The sequence below is a fragment of the Simochromis diagramma genome, unplaced genomic scaffold (genome assembly GCF_900408965.1).
Source record: "Simochromis diagramma unplaced genomic scaffold, fSimDia1.1 OVJJ01000344.1, whole genome shotgun sequence".
NCBI lineage: Eukaryota > Metazoa > Chordata > Actinopteri > Cichliformes > Cichlidae > Simochromis > Simochromis diagramma.
In genome coordinates this window covers 2,752,007-2,777,023 of record NW_024387375.1, presented here as the reverse complement: position 1 = coordinate 2,777,023, position 25,017 = coordinate 2,752,007, and the positions used below count along the sequence as shown (strand labels likewise).

The 25,017-nt window shown below is 40.9% G+C and overlaps 4 protein-coding genes across 5 annotated transcripts; all 4 read right to left on the bottom strand.

Moving 5' to 3' along the window:
• Positions 1-1,567: 1,567 nt before the first annotated feature.
• Positions 1,568-5,545, bottom strand: dynll2a (dynein, light chain, LC8-type 2a). The gene is made up of 3 exons (XM_040009068.1): positions 5,365-5,545; positions 4,698-4,841; positions 1,568-3,398 (listed from the first exon to the last, which is right to left on the bottom strand). The coding sequence occupies exons 2-3, from the start codon at positions 4,827-4,829 to the stop codon at positions 3,261-3,263; spliced, it is 270 nt and encodes an 89-aa protein (XP_039865002.1). The 5' UTR covers positions 4,830-4,841; positions 5,365-5,545; the 3' UTR covers positions 1,568-3,260.
• Positions 5,546-5,976: 431 nt separating this feature from the next.
• Positions 5,977-10,560, bottom strand: srsf1a (serine and arginine rich splicing factor 1a). Of its 2 annotated transcripts, XR_005692732.1 has the most exons (5): positions 10,147-10,560; positions 9,444-9,619; positions 7,851-8,023; positions 6,841-7,671; positions 5,977-6,421 (listed from the first exon to the last, which is right to left on the bottom strand). XR_005692732.1 is itself a non-coding variant. In XM_040009067.1 (4 exons), the coding sequence occupies exons 1-4, from the start codon at positions 10,332-10,334 to the stop codon at positions 7,474-7,476; spliced, it is 735 nt and encodes a 244-aa protein (XP_039865001.1). In that variant the 5' UTR covers positions 10,335-10,560; the 3' UTR covers positions 5,977-7,473. The 2 variants fall into 2 exon arrangements, 1 of the variants encoding a protein (XP_039865001.1); XM_040009067.1 differs by having other exon boundaries at positions 5,977-7,671.
• Positions 10,561-13,730: 3,170 nt separating this feature from the next.
• Positions 13,731-16,869, bottom strand: aldoca (aldolase C, fructose-bisphosphate, a). Its single transcript, XM_040009632.1, has 9 exons — positions 16,816-16,869; positions 16,084-16,221; positions 15,752-15,963; positions 15,604-15,658; positions 15,325-15,485; positions 15,145-15,228; positions 14,878-15,052; positions 14,589-14,788; positions 13,731-14,489 (listed from the first exon to the last, which is right to left on the bottom strand). The coding sequence occupies exons 1-9, from the start codon at positions 16,835-16,837 to the stop codon at positions 14,397-14,399; spliced, it is 1,140 nt and encodes a 379-aa protein (XP_039865566.1). The 5' UTR covers positions 16,838-16,869; the 3' UTR covers positions 13,731-14,396.
• Positions 16,870-19,057: 2,188 nt separating this feature from the next.
• LOC120719926 (ribosomal protein S6 kinase-related protein-like) lies at positions 19,058-24,810 on the bottom strand. Its single transcript, XM_040009488.1, has 10 exons — positions 24,781-24,810; positions 23,333-23,561; positions 22,975-23,016; positions 21,029-21,136; positions 20,863-20,903; positions 20,742-20,769; positions 20,389-20,478; positions 20,034-20,122; positions 19,821-19,931; positions 19,058-19,737 (listed from the first exon to the last, which is right to left on the bottom strand). The coding sequence occupies exons 1-10, from the start codon at positions 24,808-24,810 to the stop codon at positions 19,489-19,491; spliced, it is 1,017 nt and encodes a 338-aa protein (XP_039865422.1). The 3' UTR covers positions 19,058-19,488.
• Between the last annotated feature and the right edge of the window lie 207 nt (positions 24,811-25,017).

The following is a 25,017-nucleotide window of genomic DNA, read 5'->3' as shown; positions in this document are numbered from 1 at the left end:
CCATGAATTACAGCTCTGTGTGGGAAGATGGATGAAGGCAGCCAGAGGCTATGAAAGAGAAAGCAGTCAGGTATGTGGGGGGGGGAGGGGGCTGATGGGAAAAACAAGAATGTAAAACAGCAGCGAAGGCTGGGTAGAAAAGCAGACGGGCCTCTGACGCACTTCTGTTTAAAGTGTGAGTGAATGTGAGACTGTAATGATACATCACGTTTTTAACAGCATTCAGACTCCTTATTCGTGCCACTCACTCGTGGCTTTCTTGCTCGCTAAACAAGGGCTGCAAGTGAATCCCAAATATTTTTTAAAAAGAGGAACTTTAGAGCGAGTGTGATGCAATGATAAGTATCAAAAGAACAAAGCCTTGCTTAACTCCAGCGAGCCTCTTATTTCATCCACTCTGACCCCAGTCTGTCGCTACGAATTATTCATTAGTCACTTGTTCTTTGATTTGTCTGCTTTCTCAGCTCTGCTGGCTTCGTGAGCTCTTGTTTCTACAGATTTCCACTTACAGACATCACGTAACTGCAGCACGTTACACAAGTGCCACCCGACTCATGCAGTTTTTATCAATGAGAAAACAACAGCCAAAGGCATGAACAAGATCTCTCTGCAGATGGTCTTTTTTGTATGCTGTAGTACAATCACAATTTTTGCAGAGAAACGAAGCACACAATAAAAAAAACCCATAAAATCTGCTTTTCTGTGATATTAATACACAGTAATGCATGCCATTACACCAGCCCTTAGCCTGACACATAACACCTTGGCTGAAGGAGTTAGTTTCTTCATCTGCCACCTGTCATCTGCCGACAGGTTTTAACGCACACCAAACAGAACCGGCTCTGGCCGACTGCATGCGAATCAGTGAAATCAGCTGATGTAGTATTTAAACATAGATTTAGAGAGTTTGGGTGATTGCAGTGCATTAACTGAAAAACAAAATGATTCCATAATGACTGAAATATAGCAAAATATAGCACCACATTGTTGATCTGTTGAAACATAACTGACAGCTCATTTGAAATAGCTGGACTTTAATTTGCCTATTTTAAAAGGGTCAAAGCTTTTTAGTTCTACAAATGCGCAAACATAAACCCATCAGCCATTTCATTCAAGGTGCTGGAAAGATTCCTGGAACATTTTGGTCCATATTGACATGACGGTATCACACATTTGTCAGCTGCACATTCACGATGAGAATCGCGCGTTCCACCACATTCCAAAGATGCTCTGTTGGATTAAGACCTGGAGAGTGCCGAGCCCGTTTTAGTACAGTGAAATCAGTGTCATGCTCATGCTGAAAGGGACGGACATGGTCAGCAACAATACTTAGGTAATCTGTGGCATTTAAATGGCACTCAGTTGGTACCGAGGTATCATCAGGAGTATCATTTTGCTTTAAAAATGCAACCTGGTAAGTCACCCTCAAGTTTAAAAAAAAATAATAAAATAAAAAAAATACTGCGAACACCAACAGATTTAAAGTCAGACACTCGCATGCACAGGTACAAAAAACACTGTTGAAGCTCAGATTTGCCTCAGAGGGACAGAATGAAAGACCACAGTGTAATAAGTCAACATTTTATTTTATCGAGTTACATGGTTTTGGTTCTGTAGCAACCTACTGTATTTATTTCTGATGAAGTGCAATTGTACTCAAGCCAGTTACATTTGAGAGCAATGACAGGCACACGTTTTGTGCAAATTTAACAGCATTGGAACGGCTCCTACATATACACAGCAAAAATACATGCCAGAGGAAAACAATACTAAATCAGTTTACATTGACAATAGTTAGGAAGACGTCCCTCAAAAAAGAAAGAAAAAAAAAAAAAAAAACTTAGAGAGAAACGATGTCAAACCAAGCTAACACTTGAGATACACATTTCACCCGTAGCTCACATAAAGGAGGGAACATCTGAGAAACATCGGCCTTTATCCGTCATCTGGCTCTGTGCACGAAAACCCTCAAATCTGTCCTCACAGACAACATATTTAATCAGAACGCAAACACTGTGCATCGCCATTTCAAACTAGTTATGCAGACATTACAAAACGAAAAGCCAAAAATCTGAGATAGACAAGAGGAAGCCTGCTTCTTGTTGCTTTGAAAAGTCCCAACTCTGAATGCTTTGTCCTTACCTCATGTCTGGCAGTACACTGGCAATGCAGAACTAAAGGCATTGTGGGGGGGATGCAACTTAAAAAGGTAGCCACAAAAGACGTCACAACCTGAAACACATGGGCGTTGGTAGCCTTGGTGGAGTCGGCTGCAGATGCTTCATCTAAACATTGTCCTAATGCTGCTTTATAGCAATTACTGGGACAAGACACACTTAGCCCAGGCCATTATTCACAAACTCAAAGGTTTAACAAAAATAATAATAAAACACACAAAAGTGTCCAAGAAGAGCTTCTGTTTGTCTCCTATATAACGTTTAAATAATCTGTGGTAAAACATGCAGGAACACAGGATTATAAGACTCGAGTCCGAGTAGTTGAGATGGGAAATTTGGGTAGCCAGTCTCTAGTGTTACAAGTCGTACATTACAGGTTAAGGTCTGTGTATGGGAGGCTTATCGGCCCCCATCGTTCTTCACAGTGAAAATTTAAGAGCGGTCGAACTGAAAATCCCTGCAAATGATTGCACTGACTTGTGTTGGGTCCAAAATGTGACATCTTTTCTGAACACGGCTGCAATAATTTCACTTCTGCTGTGGGTCTGTCTTAAATCCCAATTGAAAACAGTGGAGATATTGAATGGCGTGCATCTTCAAGCAACATAATTCCTTGGAAATTGGCAGCAGAGATAACAAACCCCATTATTTGTTTTCTTTATATGATCACAGGTTAATGTGGACGATGATTTGCTAAACCGGTGCACGCGGGATGGTTTTACCATCAAAATCAACATTGTCTCGTAACGGGGTCTGGCAATGCCACTTGAGAAGGAAAGCGGATGCACCACTACATTCTACAGCTTTCCTGTCACGTACAATCAAGGGCCACATTGAAATCTTTTACAACCTAGAATTTAACAGCATCAACAAAAACTACTTCCGTTGCATTCAAATGGCAACTATCAAAAAGTAAACTTACTGTAACATACATATTAAATAGTGTATAGTCCATGCAATTGCGCATGGCCGGTTTTGCATCGTTATGGTATGTCGTTATTAGTGTATGGGAGACATCAGCCACCAGTGCATTTCCGATTTAGGTTCAGGGAGAAAAACTCCTCAATACCCATCAGAAACTTCTCAGCCTGACTTGAAGAGCAGGATGGCCACCTGGCCCAGATAAAAGTAAATGAAATGCTTTGTCTCGTGGGTGACGTAGCTGCCGAAGTTCCTCCCGACAATGCAGTGCCAGGTGGGGTTGTACTTCTTGTCAAACTCCTGAAAAGAGTCAAGAGGACGACAGCAATCAGGGTCCAAGTTACTTTATATGGATTGGATTTATTTATATTGTATAGAGGTCATGCCCAACCTTAATTTTCCTGAAGGACTAATTAAAATATTATTAGTTACAATGACATTATAGCACATTTAATCCCTGCTTTTTTCTATATTAAACCAGTTTCAGTTAAAGCTATTCAATAAACTGGATAACTGTCTCCACACTGTGGTCCTCAGCAGGAACATGGGAGTTGTATGATCTGCAGCGGGAAATGCAAAAATAGTTGATAATCTGTAAGCACTAATTTGTTATTTAGATCATTTATTTAAACAAGTTTAACATTCATGCCAATATGCTGCAGGCAAATGTGTATGAGAACTAGAAACAGACTTGCAAAAGCACACAAAAACCTGCTTAGCCAGGCTTTTCATAAGAAAAACATTTCAGTTTTACTTGTTTATTACTGCTATTGCTTTCCTTTTTCTTGTTACTTTGTGCATTAGCAGCCAACAGTTTGAAGTTTTTGTACTTCTTCTTAAAGCACTCTATAAATAAAGGTTTGAGTTCCACTCTTGTATTGGAAAATTGATGCACATAAAAACAAACAAATCAAAAGCTTTTTTTATTCTAGTTTATGTAATTTCGTGTAAGAGCATGTGCAGAGGGGGCCTTACAAACATTACCAATGGGCTAGAGTGGAAAGGACCAAGGACACATAACTTATTTACCATCAGTTTTAATGCATTTCTATTAGCCCCTTTCCCCTCCAGTATATTCTGGATTCAAATGTTATACTTCAAACCCTTCATTTTAAATCTTTAATAACTTATTTTTGCTTATTTTAATCTACTGGTGTCCTATAAGTTAAGTTGAAGCCAGTTGACCAATTAAAATCATGTCCAGTTGACACACATTAATGAATCAATGATTGTATGTACAAACTGTATAGGTTTGTGCATAGTGACAAAAACTTTTGTATTAGTACTCAAGTACGATTATGCCTTTTAGTAAGAAGTCAGTGACTGCCATACAGTCTTCATGCTCTTGTGCTGCCACTTCTGACTAACTGTGCCATGTTTCACCAAATTCTAAAAATCCTGGAAACGCCCCTGCTTTGGAGGAAGGATTTTTAAACGTGCCAAATAAAAAGAAAACCCTGACTATGTCTTTGATCACGTGTCTCATCTCCACGCTGGGCAAAAATAGATGTGAGAATGTGTTAGTGTCTCAATTTGCTGATCATGCTCTGTCGGTGAGAGCTCTGCTTGGATCCATCCAAACACCCCCTCCTGTCTCACCTTCTTGATGTAGGCTGCAATGTCCTTCTCTATGTTGTACTTCTCCATGGCCTGGGTGGCACAGTCCACCGCGTCCTGCTGCATGTCCTCGGACATGTCTGCGTTCTTGATCACAGCTTTCCTGTCAGTCATGGTTGAGGATGCCTGCGGAGGAAGAAGGGAGCACGTTCACGCACGTACCGCACTGAAAATTAACACCGCACGTGGTGATGGGGACGGTTTAGGCCAGCCCGGATCATCGCAAACACCACAAGCAGAAAACTGGCCATTTGGCAAAGCGTTTCCCACCAATCCCACTCATCTGAATCTACAACTCGTGGCTGTGTATTTGTGCCCATATGTTTGATCAGACGTTGACTTGAGCGTTTGCAAAGATTGAGTGCGAAACTTGATACAGGTGGAGTTAAATTACTTGGCAAAAATCACTTTCGGATTAAAGCAGCTTCTGCATCAGGAGGGCAAAAGTATCAAAATATGCCCACTCAAATATAGAATCCGCCAAAATACGCCAATACAACCTACATATCCAATCATTCAAAATGCAAAGAGGCATACAGGAACAGATCATCATGTAAGAACAAGAAAAATAACTCGAATCAGAAATATGTCAAGACATGAGAGTCAGTCTTTCCCCCCCCCCTCAGATTATGAAAAATATGCAACCCACCTTTTCTCGAGCCACCTGAAAACACTCCTTTCCAAAAATAAGTAGCCTATTTCACCCAGCCGGTGGGTAAGGTTAGGATGATGCTGCGGGTAATTGCTTTTTAAAGATTTACACAATAAGCATGTAGGTAGGTTGGCTCTCCGCTGTGCTCCAGCAGCTCCCCGCCCCTCTGCTGTATGCTGAACCCTGCCATTGGCTGGGCAGCAGCTTCCCCGTGTGTTGCAAGCGTTTTTCTCCAGCTCCTGTCTGCCGGCATCTTATTTCATCCCACAATGCATCATTCACGGTATACACCACCGACTGTGGGCTAAAAGGAAACGAGACCACGGCGCACGGCAGGCATCACTCGGCTGTGCGTAAAAGGCCCTTTCATCAGTCACCGTCACAGCTGAGGGACACGAGAGCTTTGAATAATGAACACGGGCAGGCTGCTGTGGTGGTGTTTCATGTCCACAGCTGCTGCTCTGCCTTTGTTTCCTAACTCCATGGTTATCCTTAGTTGGTTTGGTTACAAACGTAAATGTAATGAGGGAGATCAAACAGGTTTATTTTATTAATGGTAAAGAATTCGTGCTTGGGTTTATGTTGGAAATAAAGACAAACTAAATGTCCTTGTTTCAAAGTGTTTTATTGAAAATGCTAAGAGGAAGAAAAAAAAAGATTAAGCAAAATTAAAAACATACAAACTACACCCATGTGAAACCCCTTTCCCAACCTCCCCAATTTTAATTCCTTCATACCAGGCATCTACGACTCCATCCTTTGATCCAACTTCCTGGTCCTCAGTTTCGTTTTCTTCTAATAAAGCCATTATCCCTGAAAACCTTTAAAAGATAGGCAGGATGGGGGCCTAATAATAAAAAAAATGTTCTGAGACTCCCATTTGTTTGTTTTTTTTCTTTGTTTTTTTTTTTTTTTAAGTTCTGATATCAACTCATCTGAATCCTGGAAAACTGATCCCGTTCCGAGCATCCATCCTTGCCTATCCCTTCCCTAATCGATCCACTCATCCAGCTCCAAGGATTGGGATCCACTGAGCCACTCCTCCAATCAAAACCTTGAAATACCAGGAAGAAAATCAGAGGCAGACCGTTAGAATAAAATGTCAAGATTTGGGGGCCTATTTTTTTTGTTTTTTTTTTAAGCCATGTTGAAGCACTCATGTCAGATTCAGATTTTTAAATGCCACTGAGCACAAAAACAATCACTCCCTGAAAACATTTAAAGCAATGAGGATATTTAAGTGAGACACTTTGCATCAAAGTAGTGAATTCACTTTTTTCCCCCACATTTGACAGCAAAGATGTTACACTTACATCACAACACTTGATTTAGGACTGCTTATTCTGTCACAGGTCAGAAGTAGCATGTTAAAAACTGTATATATAACAAAGTACAGCACGTGGCTTTGTTAAAATGACATGCATGATACAGCAACCGATCAGAAACGTTCAATTTATGGAATATGAAGCGTACCATTGCCTCGACCTGATTGCTCCTAGATGTCCTATCCTGACCATACAAATGAAATGTTCTCCACAATGGTTTTATTCCAAATCACTTTAATCCTTCTCTTCAGATGTCTAAAGGAAGACACAAGGGTAAAATACAGTTAAGCATCGGGCTCCCCTTTCAAACAGCCCACCCCACATATCCAATGAGAAGCTTTTTTTTTTTAATATATAAGAAAAAAACAAAACAAAACCAAAAACAAAACTTTAAATTTTCAGTACTTGCAAAAACATTGAGTGAAGGTTATAAACAACTCAACATTTTTGAAGTTCGACACAGCACAACTTCTACTTTTGCAAAACTTTAGGACAGAAAAAAGGGAGCGAGAGGTGGAGAGAGAGGGGAGTGGGAGAGAGGGGAGTGGGAGGGAGGGGGGGGAGAAGAAGGGACAAAGCTGCAGGAGACAGAGGGGAAGGGTTGAAGCACGGGTGGGGGTGGTACAACTACATACCAAGATCATCCACAAGGACACCAGGACAAGAAAAAGGAGGGGGGGGGGAGAAATTAAAATCAATAGCTGACATCTGGAGAAACTCATAGGAGGTAAAAACAGGAGGGTATACATCAAAAGGAGCAAAACATCGACGGCAGAAAAGTTTAGGAACGGGAGCGAGAGCGGCTGTGACGGGGTGAGTAGCGGGGAGATCCTCTGCCACGACCACGGGAATTGCTGCGACTGCGGCTGGCGCTCCGACTGCGGCTCCTGCTCCGGCTGCCACGGCTGCGAGAGCGTGATCTTCCATAACTTGGGCTGCGGGGACCGTCTAATTTCACACGAATGTAAGCAGTCTCTCCCTGGCGGACACAAGAGAACTTGACATTGAAAAGGCATACATTCCTGCCTACGGTGGAAATGCCACAGATGGAATTAAGGGCTGGCTGTTGTTCTCGACACGTCACGTTTCCTGACGTACTCACCTCAGCACAGCAAAGCATAGAACAATTATCCATGATGCTAAAAATCATACACATACCTCATGGGAGCGGAATTTGGTGTTGTCCAGCTTGCGAACGGCATAGGTCATGTCTTCTTTGCGCACAAATTCTACAACTCCAGTCCCGTCTCTGTAAACGTCGGCGTAGCACACGTCGCCTGCCTCACGCATGTGGTCCTTCAGGTCCTGCCAGCTGCCGCTCTGAGGGAGCCCTGAAAAACACCAACATTACGTCAACACACACACAGTGAACCCTCCAGCTGTGTTTATGCACACAAGGATGAATGTTTAAGAGCCCCAGAGCTGGTCTGTTTCAGATTTAGTCATTTAACACCAAGATACACTAAGATTTGCTGCTGCGTTAATAAGTAAAAGACATATTTTATTTAAAAATGTACTGGTTCTGAATACTTTTACATATTTAGTGTGCACTGCAGCCAACTACCATGAGACTGTTTTCTTTTTATACAGATTAAGGGAAATTTTACTCTCTGGCCAGATCTCCTCGATAAAAATAACAGCTCTCTGATGTCTGCTTTTTGTGACTGTCAACTTGTCCACTGAGAATTTACATCACAATCCACCCCCTTCTTGTTATACTTCAAAGCAGTATTACAGGAATGATTACTCGACCGTCAGTATTATCGAAGCCCTAGATGTAGATATCAGTGGCTGCCACCAATAAAGAAAATCACATTTATCCTTAGGAGTTTTTGAAGTTTTCTTACATCTAAAACATTTTTACCACAACGGGCTACCTAACACATACACAGAAATATGAATTTACTACCCCAATCATGAAGTCACGTCACTGGCTCCCAGTTCAATACATAACTACCTTTAAAATCTTTCACAAACATTTAACCGTTTGGCCCATCAGTATGTCTGACTGGCTTAGTGTCTATAACCCAGTTAGAAGTTTCAGGTAATCAGGTGCAGATCTTTTAAATGTTCATAAAATTAGACCCAATGATGCTGAGGGTGCCTTCAGTTATTGTTGTCCTGTTTTTTGCAACAAAGCCGCCAGCTGACCTGAGATCAAGTTCAACTGTGTCTACATCCAAAAACTTTTTATTCTCAGTGGTTTACACTTAACTGTGTGTTTGAAATGTAGTCTTATTCCCTTGTAAAGTTCTGTTGTTTTTTGAGGTTTTCTTGCATTAAATCACTGTAGAGCTATGCAATTTATTTTTAACTTGTAGTTAAGCACATCCAGTTGATGTGTAACGTAACGTGCTATATAAACAAAACTGACAAAGGGAAATCACCATGTGTGTGAGAAAAATATTTAACCACTTGAAGTTATCAAATGGCCAGAAACAACAGCAATACATCATTTTGTCCCCGTCTTAACTCTATCCAGGTAGATTGTGCTTACATGCAGTCACTGCCCAAAGGCTCACTGTCTTTGTGCAACAGCAAGTTTGCATAGGCAAAAGCATTCAAAGACAGTCTTAAAGCCGCTGAAACACTCTACAGGAGATTTTGTTTCCATAACATAAACACAAAAACTTTCATGTCTCTCAAAAACTACACTCACTATAATCATAAAAATAAAAATAAAATAAGCCCCCCCCCCCCCTTCAGACAGAGAAATAACTGCCTGGCATTGCATATTTTTGTTTTGTTTACCTGACACAACGACTCTGTACTCAGATCGTCTGGAAGGGGGTCCATATCTGCCTCTGGGCGCTCCTCCGATCCCAAACCCTCCTCTGGATCCCCTGCCGCTCCGAGGAAACTCCACTCGCAGTCTGTAGCCGTCGTAGTCGTATCCATCACGTCCATAGACGGCATCATCAGCGTCCCTATTAAATAAAACAGTTTCGCCTTAGACATAAACAAATGCACGACGGAACAGGCTTGCAACACGCAAGCAGCCATGTTAGCGGCTAGCTTTATTACTTAACGTCTACTAATCCGCTTTGCAAATGCAACTGCAGCATTTTAGTCTCATGAAACTTTTGTTTCATGAAAGAAATAACGATTGACCAAATTAATATGTAGCAAAGCGTAAAGCTGCGAGTGCTTTGAGGCAAGTCGTCTGCAGCGAAGAAGCGAAGCGGGTGTATTAATCTCCAGCAACATGGACATTAATACCACAAAGGCACCAAGCTTCAGCGCAGGAAAAACGGGACACAGGCGTATGCAAACCAAGTCGAAAGCGAAAGTAGCACGCGCGCACACACATACCAAATTTAATTACGGGAATAACAGAAAAAAACCATCCAGGAAATAGTCTGAGCACTAAGCAACGCGTTAGCACACACACGAGTTTGTTAGCAACACAATGGGACCGCCTCGGGCCTGGCGCGGCTAACCGTTAGCTTCTTACCTGGGGTCTTCGAATTCAATAAAGGCGAACGGGGGTCCCCCTCTCCGGTTCTTCAAGTCGATATCTCGAATCGTCCCATACTTGTAGAACACGTCTTCCACATCTTTTGTGCGTATATCTGGCGGGAGGTTTCCCACGTAAATTCGGCAGTCGTTGTTCCCAGCGGGGCCTCGCACAACACCCGACATCGCTGCTAACTCAAGCTAACAGTTCGCTGTTTCCAGGATTCTTTAACGCCTGCTGGTGATTAGACCCCGAGCGCCTGCGAGTGGTCGAGGCAAATAGAAAAACGAGAAAGCAATCAAATGAGCGCTGTTTTACGCTACACTGTGAAGGGTATTTACTGAGCAGACAATACTCCCGACGAGGTCACTCCTACCCCAGCGCGTTTTTTTTAACCGAGCAGGGCATTCATCAACACCGGAAACACTACAGCCGAGTCTGACACATCCGCCTTAGAAAATAGTCCGACCATATCCAAAGCTATTAATGTTTTTGTTAATAACATTTGTCGTCAAATAATATATATTACAATATCATATAATGCACATCGCTTATAATGCAAGACTTGCTATATTGGTATTATTTCTATATAATATAAGCATTAGCTAAATAATAAATGTTTTATAAATATAGACACTTACCAACAGGCTTATAATTTTGCTTCATTTTTACCAGTTGGTAATTCAAGAATATAATTAATATAATTTTTTCAATAATACAGCCCAGAATGGGGAAGAAAAGTGATTTACGTGATATTCAATGTCGCATGGTTGTTAGTGTATGACAGCCTGGTTTGCATACCTCAGAAACTGCCCTATGCTGGGATTTCCCCACACCACCACCCCTAGAGTTTATAGAGAATGGTCTCAAAACAAGAGAATATCCACTGAGCAACAGTTCTGTGAGCAAAAATGCCTTGTTAATGCCAGAGGTCAGAGGAGAATGGTCACACTGCTTTCAGCTGATAGAAAGGCAACAGTAACTTAACTTCCACTCATTACAACGAAGGTAATCAGAAGAGCATCTCTGAAGATAAAACAAATGAAATACTGAACAATAGATAATAGAAAATCGGAAAAATGTTGCCTTATCCGGATCCCCACCCAGTGGCCCCACCTGGCAAGACTGCCCTATGTTGATAATAATGTAAAAAGGTTGCAGAAAAGCTGCTGCCAATCCCTGGACGGACCACTAATCCTTTTTTTGTCTTTACTGAACAGGTTTGCGCTTAAAGCTAACTCCATTCTGGGAATATGAATCTTAAGCTTCTTCTGTCAGCTCTGCTGAGAATCATTAAAGCGATGGGTGGAATTTCAGCCAATCAACCAATCAATTAATCAATCAGTTAAAGCAGATTATTATTGATTTCAAAATCTTATTTGGTTTTCATATATACCTATTTTCAGTGACATCAACTTTAACAGTGGAAAATTAGGTAGGCATATAATTCTTTTCTTTCTCTCTTTTTTGCGATATTTTTCAACTATCCTATATTTGACAACAGCATAATAAAACTGGAAATTCTGTTTTTGGTGTATTTCTAGTGGCCCCATATGGCCACCCCTATGAAAGAAATTCTGGAGGCACCCTTGGTACCTAGGTCCAAGTTAAGGACAAAAGGAGTCTGTGTTTTTGAGGTTGTGGCTCCCAAGTTGTGGAACTCACTTCCAATGCACTTAAGATCTGTGGACACACCTGATACTTTTAAAAAGAAGCATAAAACCCACCTGTGGATTGCTTTTATTTAGTTTTAGTTTCTTTTTATACTGTCTTTGTTGTTGCATTTTATTTTATAGTCTAGAGCCCTTTGTGAAAATAGGGTAAAGCACTAGAAAGGTGCATAGGTGGGAACTAACAAAGTACAAATACTGAAGTAGACTTTTCAGGTATTTGTACTTTATTTAAGTATTTATTTTTCTGACAACTTTTTACTTTTACTCCCTACATTTTAAAACAAATATCTGTACTGTCTACTTCGTACATTTTCAAAACAGACTCATTACTTTTAATTCAGCGGTATCATTTATAGCTTTTTTATAGCAGGCCGGAGGGAGTGCAGGTGTCCATTAGTTGTGTTTGCATTGCTTCAAAATGTAGCTAGCTCTAAAGAAAAGGAGGAAGCATGAAGTGAGTGACGTTTTTTTAACTGTCAGGTAATTTCAAATTCAACATTTCTATCAGCTCAACAAATATCAGCAAACACACTAACTGTTTGTGTGCAGTTAGTCACAGTATGTCTGGGAGCTGAAGGTGTATTAGCTAACTGCAAGCTAAAGGTGTATTTCCAGGGGAGAGAAAAGCGTGCGAGAAAACTTCACTCAGAAATTGAGAAAGATGTAAGAAAAGACAGGAGAGGAAGAAGAGAGGTTATATTTAAAGGCGGTATAGGTATTTTGCTCAGTGACGCTTGATAAACTTCAAATTTAAAACTTACCTGTAATGTCATAATTTTAATCATATATATGATATTTCTGCAAAACAAACTAAGCTATACTAACTTTGTGTTATGCAAATGTCACATGAAAATACTCCGTAGTTTGTATGGGAGGCAGAGGTTAGTTTGTCGTACTGTGGTGAATTTATTGCGTTGGTTTACGTCAACTGTAGTAGACTAATTTGCATTTAAGATGATGATGGTTCAGTTAATTCACAGAATTCTACCTTCATACCAACTGTATACAGTCTAGTATGAAAACAATATGCAGCGGACCCTCAGTACAGGAAATGGAAATCAGCCAAGATAGCTGTGAAACATCTGCTATTATCTTGTTGAATTCAGCTGTGTAAGGGAGCAACACGTCAGCTGATCACAGCATGTACATTAAGAAGCATCTACATATACATTGTGAGATGTGGTTCTTTTCCCCACGCTGAGACACTACACCAGCTGAATCTCACTGTAACCCCTTACTGTTCTAGTTTAGCAGTTTAAGTGGGGAGGCAGTGTCACTGTCTACAATGTAGGCAACAGAACATTTTTTCAAATTCTCTTGCTGCTTGTGTACATACTGAGTACATTCATTAGAATTTAGATTCAAATATTTGTAATCTCATGTAGTAATATTATTATTATAGCACAAATAAATTAAATCCAGGGTCTTTCTGTGTGGAGTTTGCATGTTCTCCCCGTGTTTGCGTGATATATACTGATGTGTCAAAACATTATCAAGGGTACATCACACTGTTTTGAGTAAATTTGTTGTTAGTTTTTCTTATTTAAAAAAAAGACTTGAACCGGGCTTGAAATGAAAAAAAAAAATGTCCATAAATATTTGAATGTGACATATTGAACTATTAGGAGTTACACGTATGTCAAACTACGGAATGGTGGAAATGAACTGTAACTGACAAAGAATATCACAGAAGCACTCACTCCAGCATCATGTGTCAGATGCCTTTTCTGGACATTTGACACATTAGATAACATATAGAATACCCTTAAATTACAGGGTTTGAAAGATGAAAAAAAAAAATTTAAAAAGTGAAAACGAATTTTCTCCACATAGTGAATCAGTGTCTGTCGTCTTATAAAGAGCGTGACATACCATTAACCTTCATAAAACAAAACATCTCAATCAGACTTTACTAGAACACAGTTTTATTGCCTAAATACTTACATTTGAAATATGTTTATTAGACATATAATGCTACTAAGAATGATAACACACATCAGCATGTGTTGTATATTGCTTATTGAGCTGATTGTACTTCATACCTGGGGACTGTAGATGCAAATTAGCTTCAAGCTAATTCTCTTACAATATGTCTATTTGTGCATGTTCACTGCTAACTAAATAAAGAAACTGAACTACACAAATCCACTTTCTCTGTCACACAAGCACAGAAGCTTCACATAACAACTTCTAAATAATAGATTGGGAGCTGTATCATATAGATTCAGCTTCTTTAACTATTTAGTTAACTGTGTTTTGAGTCGAACTAATATCATTACTGTGGAGCACATGTTAGGCTGGCATTGCAATATTAACTGCAGGATTTAAAGCTCTAGTCAAAGTACTGCTACAACACAAGTAAAGCATGAGCCTTTCATTCAGCACATGTGTTAGAAACACCCAAGGCCATGTTCTGATTGTTCTCATTTGTCAAGGCAAGATATTTCATTTAATATCATTATGTAGGCCAATATTCTGAAATAACCTAAGAATATGCAGTACATCTCCTCTGTAATATATCTTGTTATGGTGTGGAAGAACACACTGCTAGTTAAAATGTTCTTTTTATACTCTTCAATATGCATGGCAGGAACCGTAAATGCGCTGGCCAGCCTCTCCATAGTTATCTCCACCGGTGTACTTTCCCTGACATGCCAGACTGTTCACCTGCAGATACAACAGAGAACAAACAAGCAGAGAAACGTCATACAAATAGCAGCTGGTTCTTTTTTTTATGTGTGCATTAAAAAACCGACTGGAAGCTACCTCTGCTCTCTTGATGAACTGTTCAGTGGCGGCTTTCTCGTTTTCTTTATGTCCTCTCCAGGCTCTGAGTGCAGACGCCTGCAGGGCTCGTCCGAAGGAGAACGTCAGGACCCAGGGTTTGGGCAGAGGGCAGTTGTTGATGGCATTAAGGTGGATAGAGGCCTCCTCTTCACTCTGACCTCCTGACAGAAAAGCAATTCCTGTGGACAAAAACATGAATTTGTTCTGTTTGGTTTCTGCACACGTTTCTGTTTCTAAACCTCTAAATGAGAGCATCATTTTAACTTACCTGTCACAGCTGGGGGAACTGTGCGGCGCAGAGCAGTGAGGGTTGCCATTGCAACCTCCTCTGGGCTGTATTTGGTGGAGCAGCTGTGTCCAGGAGTGACCATGTTGGGTTTGAGCAGAGTGCCTTCGAGGTACACGTGGTGGTCTGACATGGCCTTGTACACTGCAGCCAGGACCTGCAACACAGACACTGTATTACTAAAGAAGCAGCAGAGTGGTACAGAATGTCTGAAAAACCCATAAAAGTAACAGTGCAGCCACTCCCTACCTTCTCAGTGACATACTGGCAGCGCTTCAGGTCATGATCACCATCAGGCAAAATCTCTGGCTCTATGACCGGCACGATGCCATGCTGTTCAAGGAAAAATAGATGATCAAACACTGTATATGCATTAGATCACAGTGATGTGTGGATAAGCATTTAGGCTTTATGATTTGGAGTCCTGACCTGCTGGCAGATACTAGAGTAACGTGCAAGAACATTCGCATTTTCTGTGATAGCCAGCTTTGATGGATTGACGTCACTAATTTTGAGCACACAGCGCCACTTTGCGAAGACAGCACCGTCCTTTTTATACTGCGCACAACGCTCAGACAATCCATCCAGACCTGTGGAGAAGTGTAAAAAGTACAAAGAAAAAAACAGAGAAGGGAAATGTTCATAAATGGGAAATTGTGGTGATGAAATGGTTGATATCAGCAGCGGTCCAGTGTGAGTCGGACTGACCCTGTGTGGTGGTTTCTCCACAAGTTCCTGCCAGGGGAACAACACCTTTGTCAACCTGAAGAATGCAGACAATGATTTGAATCAAAATCCAAACCTATTATCATAAAAAGTTGATAACCTAAACAGATTTAATTCTAAGTGGTCAGACCTTGACCCCAACCAGGATTCCCCTGTCCCTGATCATTTTGACAAAGGGAACGCCATTATCAGAGTGTTGGTACAGGGTCTCGTGGAAGAAGATGACCCCTCCGATGCAGCTGTTGATGCGATCGTCCGCACTGAAGAGGATCTGCCGATACTGCCTGCGGTTCTCCTCCGTGTTCTCCACTCCGACTTGAGCCAGCCGCTTAGCCATACTGCCTGCAGTGGGTGTATTGTCAGTGACATTTAAATGAGGTGATAACTTACACTCTTTGATTGGATTGGACATAAGGTGTGCACTCACTAAATGTGCATGTTTAAAGAAGGAGCGCTACAGACCTACAGACTCATCTGCAGCCAGGATGCCCTTCCCTGGAGAAACTATGCGTAAAGCGGTCTCATGCAGCTCCCTCTTCTGAGCCTCGGAGAGCGTTGGGAACTGATGCGTCATCCTGAGTGACTGATTGTCTGAGCAGCCTTTGGAAGAAGATTTGACTGATTATTATTCAGTCATTAGCAGCTAAAAAGGGCAGACACTGAAGTGGAATCAAACAGAAAATCAGTCCAGTTTTATCTAGATTTAACACCCGCCCTCCTATCATCTGTCTACCTTAAAGATGTGAGAGCTTGTTTGATTTGCAGGATACAGTAACAGCAGATTGATCCATATTGGTACTTTTCCAATAATGAGCTTGTCTGCAGCTGTTTATAAAGCTTTGAGTGCATCATTGTTTGGTAATGTGAAGAAAAGGTTTATCACTTTATAGCCCTTTAATAGTAAGTCCAGGCTTGGATGCCATTCAAATATTTTCTGATTTCCAGATGTGATTTTAACAGCACTAGAAAGAGGCTAATTAGGTGGGAAAAAACACAAGACCACAAAATCTTTAATCAGAGTCAGATACGCAGTTAATCAAACACTGATAGCAGTGTAAAAAATATATGAAATTGTCAGAGCTGCTGCACAAATCTTCAAAATTTAATAAAATCTAAAGGCAGCTTGTATTTCAAGTTTGTGAAGACAGCATTAAAATCAGCTGAATATAAAAATAACAAGATAAAAGCTCTTACCTGAAATTAAAATGGGTCTCATCTACTGATGCGATGAACACTGATGGAGCCTCCCTGCCAGCTTTAGTTTGTATCCAGCTCAAGTGTGTCACACCTCACAAGCCAACACCCCTGGGCGGAGCGTGTACGCCCACCTTTGCCCCACATGAATAAAAAAATGTGATGATTCATTGTTCTATTTAAATATAGTGATTTTTTTTTTTCAAATTCATTTAGCTCCATTTTTATCACATTGATATAGAATTTTTCACATGGCCACACTCACTTTGACTCAGCAATGCTTAGAAACCTGGCGCTTTAAACTGGTTTACTTCATCTTTTACATGCAAATTGTTTTTTTAATGCTTCCCACATGTTCAGGTTGCTTGCAAAACACAAAATCATGTATTAAGTCAGAACCTTCTGTCCAATAAGGGCCTAAATTAGGCGTTTAACCACACCCCATGGTGTGCTATTTTTACTCTAATTAGTAAAAATGTGCCCTGAGGATGGCTTGAAATCTCCTGATAATTTGATCTTCACCCTCAAATTCTCAGGGGTGTTTGAGTCTCCGAGCAATTCGTGCACTCAGTGGCTTTTCCGCAGCGCTTTAAACTGTGAAGAAAATGATGGAAAGTTCCAGAAATGGAAATCATTTCCAGGTTCCAGTCAGTGTAAAAGTGGGCCAAAATGGGCCAAATCAGAAGGAAATTAGGTCAACTGGATCATTTCCACTATGAAGAGCAGGTTTTTCAACCATTTTTTTTGCTTCTTTATTTTGTGTAATTGGCTTCTGTTTGAAAATGAAAAGTTTCAAATAATAATACTTTGAATAATAATAATGTGTATGGTTTAAAAAGTTTAAAATGCAAACTTGAACGAAGCTTATCATCAGCCAGTCGGGATCATTTCATGGCTTTTGAATTTGATTGTGACTACTTGCGTGTCAATCTGTGTCTTTGTGCACATTTGCAGGATAAGCTGCAACTGATGTTTTCTGTTGTGTTCAGTTAAGTAATGTTACTATTTGGTGAGAGTCTGTGGGATGGCCCTCCAGGATTTCAGGGGACTCCTCTCTTCACTATTGTGGGTCAGTGTGCCTCTAAAAGCAGATATGGGTCAATGGACTGCCTGCCACTATACAGCCACAACACAGGCATGGTGGACCTGTCTAAGACAAGGGCCTGAGAGGGAATTCAATGTCAGGAGGCAGTGGTGGGAGGAGCTGGTGCACTCCCATTCAGGAGATACAGTTTTAAATAGATTCATGACTTCAAGAAGTACAGCAATTATGTGTGGCTGCCTCCTCTGGGACCCTCGACTTTTTCTCTGTTACCTAATTAAAAGCATCTAATGATGATACTTTATCTGGTCCTCAATTTTCTGTCCTATTATTGGTTGTCCTCAGTGGGTTTGTGAGCACTCCTGTAAATAGGCCAACCCAAGGCTGCCTGAGATACCTGAGATAAGAAAAGTGCCCAACAGAAAATACAGCAGGCTCATTTATGTTTTTGTGCTAGTGCTGATATACAGAAATATAAAAGAAACCCTTTCAGGTTGGTGTATGTGACCTCTTTCTTGAACTGCCTGTCAACATAAAGTTCCCTGAGCAAGGCAGGCATGATGGTTCAGGGTCACCTGATCCAGTCCTAACTATAAGTTTTAAGTCTAATCTTAAAATCCAGAAATGGTTGACTACACAGCAATGGGGAAAACAAGAAAAACATGGTCCACCATTAAACACAGAAATATAAAACCACCGTGTAGTTCTGTGGTCTTTAAACTGTTTCCAAAAAAGTTAAGGCCCCGCAATTCTTTTATTAATCATTAACACACCCAGTTTAATCAGTGAAACAAAGGTCAGGAAGACAGTGTTCATTCAACTCAGTGTCACTCATTTGTTTTTCAGCTCCTTGTAGTAGCTCTACTCCCCCCACCCATCATAGAGTATTAAGAAATAATAAACATAAATAAATGAACACTTTATTTAAAAAATTAAACTTTATTTGAGCAATTGCATTTAAAAACAACAGACAGTGTATATTAAACAACTGTTAGCAACAACATAAAATGATATACAGTTAATACAAGGACACACGTGTATAGAGACATCAAAACCTCACCGTCAACTGCATCATGGGAGAGACATGCTAAAGTTTCAGTTAAAAATGCATAACATGGGGCGATTGTGGCTCACGAGTTGGGCGTTTGCCTTGTAATCGGAAGGTTGCCGGTTCGAGCCCCGGGTCAGACAGTCTCGGTCGTTGTGGCCTTGGGCAAGACACTTCACCTGTTACCTACTGGTGGTGGTCAGAGGGCCCCAGGGTGGCTGTGGTTACAATGTAGCTTGCCATCACCACCAGAATGAATATAAATGGGTGCATGACTGGATGTGTAAAGCACTTTGGGGTCCTTAGGGATTAGTAAAGCGCTATACAAATACAGGCCATTTACCATTTATAACATTAATTGTTAAACTGACATATTTTTCACAAGTATTTAAGAAAAAGTAACTTTAAACTTTCAATTCCAAGAGGTAACATAAGTCTGTAGAGAAACAAGTCTGTTATGGAAATGCCATCACATGCAGAATTCATGTATCTAGTATCCTTAAAAACAGATCGATTTTAACTCTTTGCAAGTCTGCTCTGCAGCCCATTTTAGGTCCACACTGGCCAAAGTAGGAGCCTTTGACTACCCCATGACTTCACTGGGACTCACGGGGGAGTGAAGGATTTGATCACAGTCAAAGTTATCAAAGTAATCCAATGAAAAGCCTCTTGCGGATTTGGCTGCCCAGTCGGGGTGCGTCCTGAGCTCCAGGATGAATTCAACCGGTGTCTTCTGGAGGATGTAAGGGTCGAATGAAGTGCCACGGAAGAACGTCTGCATCTTGAAACACTCCAGATTACGAAGGCGGTTCATCGGATTCTTGCACAAAAGCTACATCAGTATGGTGATAAAGAGATGAGTATGTCACTATAGCTCTAAGGTGGCACAAAGTAAAAAGAGCAGTGGATACTGACCTCAGTAAGGAGTAGGATCAGAGCAGAGCTGAACGTCTCAGGCACCACATAAGAAAAATCTCTGACCTTTGCCAGCATGCGACAGTGGTCTATTTCTGCCATTAGTGGAAACTACAAATAGAGAAACAAGTGGATTTAAAGCAAAAATAATCTGCACTTTCAGACACTTTTCTACACACAGAGCCGTGAAATAGTGAGTTTAAGTGTCTTCACCTTTCCTGTCACCAGTGAGAACAGCATAATCCCAAGAGACCACCAGTCAGCAGCATGGTTGTACGGACCCCCGCTCAAGATTTCAGGAGCTGCTCACCCAAAACAGAGATCCACACATCCACATATATGTTTATATATATGTGTGTGCATAAAAGGAAAAAGTTAAATGCAGGGCAGAAAATACCTCTTAATAATAGAGCAAAAAGTAATAACATGCAGAGTACATTACAGGTGCATCCCATTCACAACTGGGTCAACTGAATCCAGGGGGAATGAAACGCAGGTGAGGCTCTCATGTTAATGTTAGTCATGGAAAACAATCACAGAGTATCTGTGGCACGACCACAAATCTCACCCATGTACTGGATCGTCCCACATATTGTGAAAGCTCGCCCTCCTCGTTTCAGGCGGCGAGACAGACCGAAATCAGACAGTCGAAGGTGACCTGAATAGAGGCAAAACAACAAAGAGAGACGGATTTGTAGAAATAAAACCATAAATGTTTCCGTAAGAGGGGTCTTGAAGTTGTCAAGTTTATATTAAAAAGATTTTAAAGAGGTTTTAAGTTAGTGTCTTGGCAAAGCTCCTGAGCTGTGATGTCATGCTTATCTGCTGTTACCTGCGTTGCATCTGTACTCATCTAACCATGATTTCTCTAAATACTTCAGTCTTAAAAGTGTATCATCAACAACTGCAGAAGAGCATTACCTTGATCATTTAACAGAATGTTCTCCATCTGAAAAAAAAAGCAGCAAAGCCATAACCATTAAAAGTTCTAAACACACACGTGTGGAAGTTACAAGAGTGATTAAAATGAAAAATATCATACTTTTATATCTCTGTGCATGATTCCTAAGTCATGTAGAAATCCTAGAAATAAATCAGAGACAGAGAGCAAGAATTAAATGACATTAATCTTTTTTTCAAAGAAAAAACTGTACTGTGCGCTCAAGCATAATTTCTGTGACAGTACAAGACATTTGATGAGCACTTACCTAGTGCGCTGCCCAGCTCTGCAGCAATGAGCCGAACCTCTTCCTCCCCAAAGTGGCCCCTCAGCAACCAACAAGTGTGCAGGTCACCAGTACTGCAGTAGTCACACACTGCAGAGGACCAGACACAAACATACTTCTCAGCACTTTGAAATCGGCAGCGTGGGTAAAGTAGATCACCAAAGGTGGAAATAAAAATAAAATAAAGCAATCTGCACGGAAACGTAAAGTAAAAAAAAAACAAAAAACGATTTGTTCATCCCACTGTGGTTTGGGAAAGGAAGAAGTCAGGAAGAGGGTTAAGTCTAAAACACACATGCTCTTTGTTTTGTTAAACATCTTTTAGCCACTTCAGTAATCTTAACTGAAAAAAACCTGAATTTGTGACAACACTAGGTAAGCAAAGGTCACACAGCAGCTGGAGCCACAGAGGACAGTTTTACCCAGGACGCTCATTAGATGGCACTGCACCTCTTCACTATCCAGAGATTTTTTTTAGACTGCTTGGTTTTACAGTTGACAACTTTTTATTCTATGGGACCAAAGACGAGGAAAGGGGGAACTTCGCGGGAACAACAAAGGATAGCGGAAGAGGGGAGGGTCGAGCGGTGCCATCGTTTCTATTTATTAACTCACTAATGAAGAGATGGCGCTGCGTCTGCCAGCAGTCCTGCAGATTGTGGATAAAAGGGTGTTTGAGCTGCCGCTGCAATGCAACAGTCGACACACACAGATGAACAGTGAACATTTAGTGAGGGATGCACAGAGAGTTTCCTGCAGCGTGAGGACTACGGACTATGGACAGAAACTATGCCACACCACCTACTGTAATCCTTTAAGTGGACCTATTAAGTCATGACTTATTTACTGTCTTAAACTGTTATAAATGATGCTCATATTATAGCAAAATTTTAAATACTGAAGTCAGTGTACAGTTCATCAGACTGGTCATCGATTTTTGCTGTGAGTTCTGAGAGTCCACCCACCTGATGACAAACCTTGTGTTTGTAAAGTACAGCCAATCAGAACAAAAGCTCCCGACAGTGGATAAACAGAAGTGGTGGAGCAAAGCTATGTATTAGACAGATAAGGATTATTTTGAATTGTGAGTCATGCTTTATGCGGCACTCTACAGTCAAGCCTTTGAGTTTATTGTTAAAGTTAGATCATTGCCACTTGTCCTGATCCTGATTCTTGCATCTTATTTTTCATATTTACCCTTAGCTTGGCTCCGGTCTTGTCTCTATCTCCTGCTCAGTCTGCCCAACAATGCACCCAGCCCTCTGGCTCAGCCATCAGCCTAGACGCCACCTCCGGCAACCCCAAGGCTCATTTCACCTTCGCTATTATTCATTAAAAATCAGCTTAATTTATTCCATTTCCCCTCAGCTGTATCTACACATGGGTTTGCCTGTTTGCACTCCCTTTCTGGATAGTAGCATCCAAAGACGGCAATATGAAGCTGGAAAGGAGCATAATTGGTCCACTTTTATCATCACATTTATAATTGTACATAGTTTGTGCTTTCCTATAATAACCATATAACTACTATTTGCATTAAATTTAGAAATGTTTGCTTGACATGAATACATTCCTTTCAGCAATGATATCCTCTCCAGTTTATGCTTTGAGAAGCTCTACTAAGAATATTGCATTTTGACCTATTAGTAAGTATTTATGGCCAGCACATAGACAGTTTATAGCACTCTATAATTCAGCTGTATGCAGATGTAATATTTGTTTATTGGCATAATAATTTCTCGTTTATCATTAGCCTCAGCATAGGGGTTCCTACAGGAGCTTAAATTTTGCCCATGTCTGTAAAAAACAATCTCTGCTACAATCCCTATTTACTTGTGTCATGGTTAAAAAAGCTGAACAGGTGACATAAACATTTATTTGATTATTTAATTTCAACTATTTGAATTTTGTTTCTATCAATGTTGTACCTGAATGATGACTTCCTCTTTTGACTGCTCCAGGACTCCGTGCTTCAATAACTCAGACTTTGGCAGAACCTGTATGACAACACAGGAAGAAAATTACACTAAAGATGTCCAAAAGTATCACATTTTTAACATCTTTAGTTAATACTGGATTGACCTTAACTGCATAGATCTTCTCTTTGGAAATATCTTTGACTTTTAGGATGGGTCCAAATGAGCCTTTAGCGATGAAGCCCAGGATCTGTAAGCACAGAATTAGGCCCTGTTATCTTTCTGTTTCTCCTAAAGAACTTCTTCTCTTTGCGTCTTTAACTGGGTTGTGTTGTGGTCCGCAGTACCTGCAAATGATCAGGACATCTACGGTGTGGGAACTCGGGCAGAAAGACAGAGATAAAAGCCGGAGGAGTCGGGTCTGCGCCGGACGCCTCAGCGCCGTCCTCTGGAGGCAACAGGAGTCTGATGGGCTGCCTGCTGTCTGCTCCCACAGGGCGAGAAAATACAGCTGAGTGTCCGAGTCTATGAACGATGGAGACCCCCACGTTCGAGAGGAACCCGTGGCTGAATCGACGCTGAGCAGCCGGCCCCTCGCTCTAGATTTTAAAAGAAAAAATTATAATATATATTTACTATTCAGATTTTATTTATCCTCACTTTATGCTGATACCCCTGTACACGCGAATCTATTTTGCATACTGCGTTTGTTTGAAACGTGTAACTGCAGAGTATAACTCTGTAATTAAATCTGATAACTATTTGGGAAACACTCCTTGGACACTTTATTAGGCCCAACTGGTCGTTAATGCAATCTAATCAACCAATCACGCGCCAGCAACTCAACGGTCAAGATGATCTGCTGGTGAATGGAAATACTGCATATATTTCTATTCAGTTGCAACTAAAATCAGTAATATTTAATAGTAATGAAAGTGTTTCTTCCACTCTCTGAACAACAGCAATATGTTTTGTAATACAGCCACATCACAATTATTAACAGCCGGTAGAACCAAAATTTGGCAAGGCAGGAAACCAACAAACGTATCCGTAGAGACTATAACAAAAGACTAAATAAATAAATATAAATAAAATCTGCAGGAAAGAAACATCTGTGTAGCCTTGGAGAGTTTGTGACTGAACACTGGAATAAGAAGGATGCATGACAGGAAGAACATCACCAGGACAGTAAAACAAGGAGGCGGCGCTGTGCGTTTGTGGGGGTGTTGTTGTTGTTTTTGGAAATGAATGATGAGCTGGCATCACGAACTCTGCACGACCTGTCCACAATGTGCAGACTGAGGCTTTGTAATCATGCTGACTTAGGTTTTGTTGAGATTTGAATGACGTAAAATACAGTGCGTTAGTGGGCTGAAAGCTTTTACACAGGAGGAATAATGTGAAATACACTGCAGTTATGGTTTTGACTTTATGAAATATTGATTTAAATAAAAGCTAAACTTTAAAGCCTCAAAAATAACTAAGAAATGCAGCGCTTGGTTAGGTTTTTAGTTGGCATCACTAACTAGTGTTGGAGGTAAATGGGGTAGAAACATTTTGTAGCTCATAGATCACACATGACCCCCCACAAATAAATAAATTAATAAATAAAGAGACGATCTGAAGCTGATTTGAGCCACAGACTGAAGGTCTGTGTCCACTTGTGAGCTGATCGGTGCAGAAGAGACTTTCAAATACCACTGCCTTCATCTTCTCTTACAATAACCCCATCTAGGGGTCGCTACACGTGACGACTCCATATCTACAGCGTGTTAAAAGGTAAACAACTCCGATCTGCGCCTCATCATACTGACTCACCTTTCGGTTTTTACTGACCTCACCGCCCATCGCATCCTCAGAAACCGACAGACCCAAGTAATTCAATCAAAAACTAAATAAATAAAATATGTAAGACCACCACAAATCCAGCGTCTCGCCTCGCGTCTGTTCTCACTGTCAGCGTCGCACAGTTGCGTCTCGGCCATGACACCCACGTGTTCGCGGGAAGAGCGCTATTCCGCTCCAGTTACAGCTGTCAGATCAGTGATCGATCAA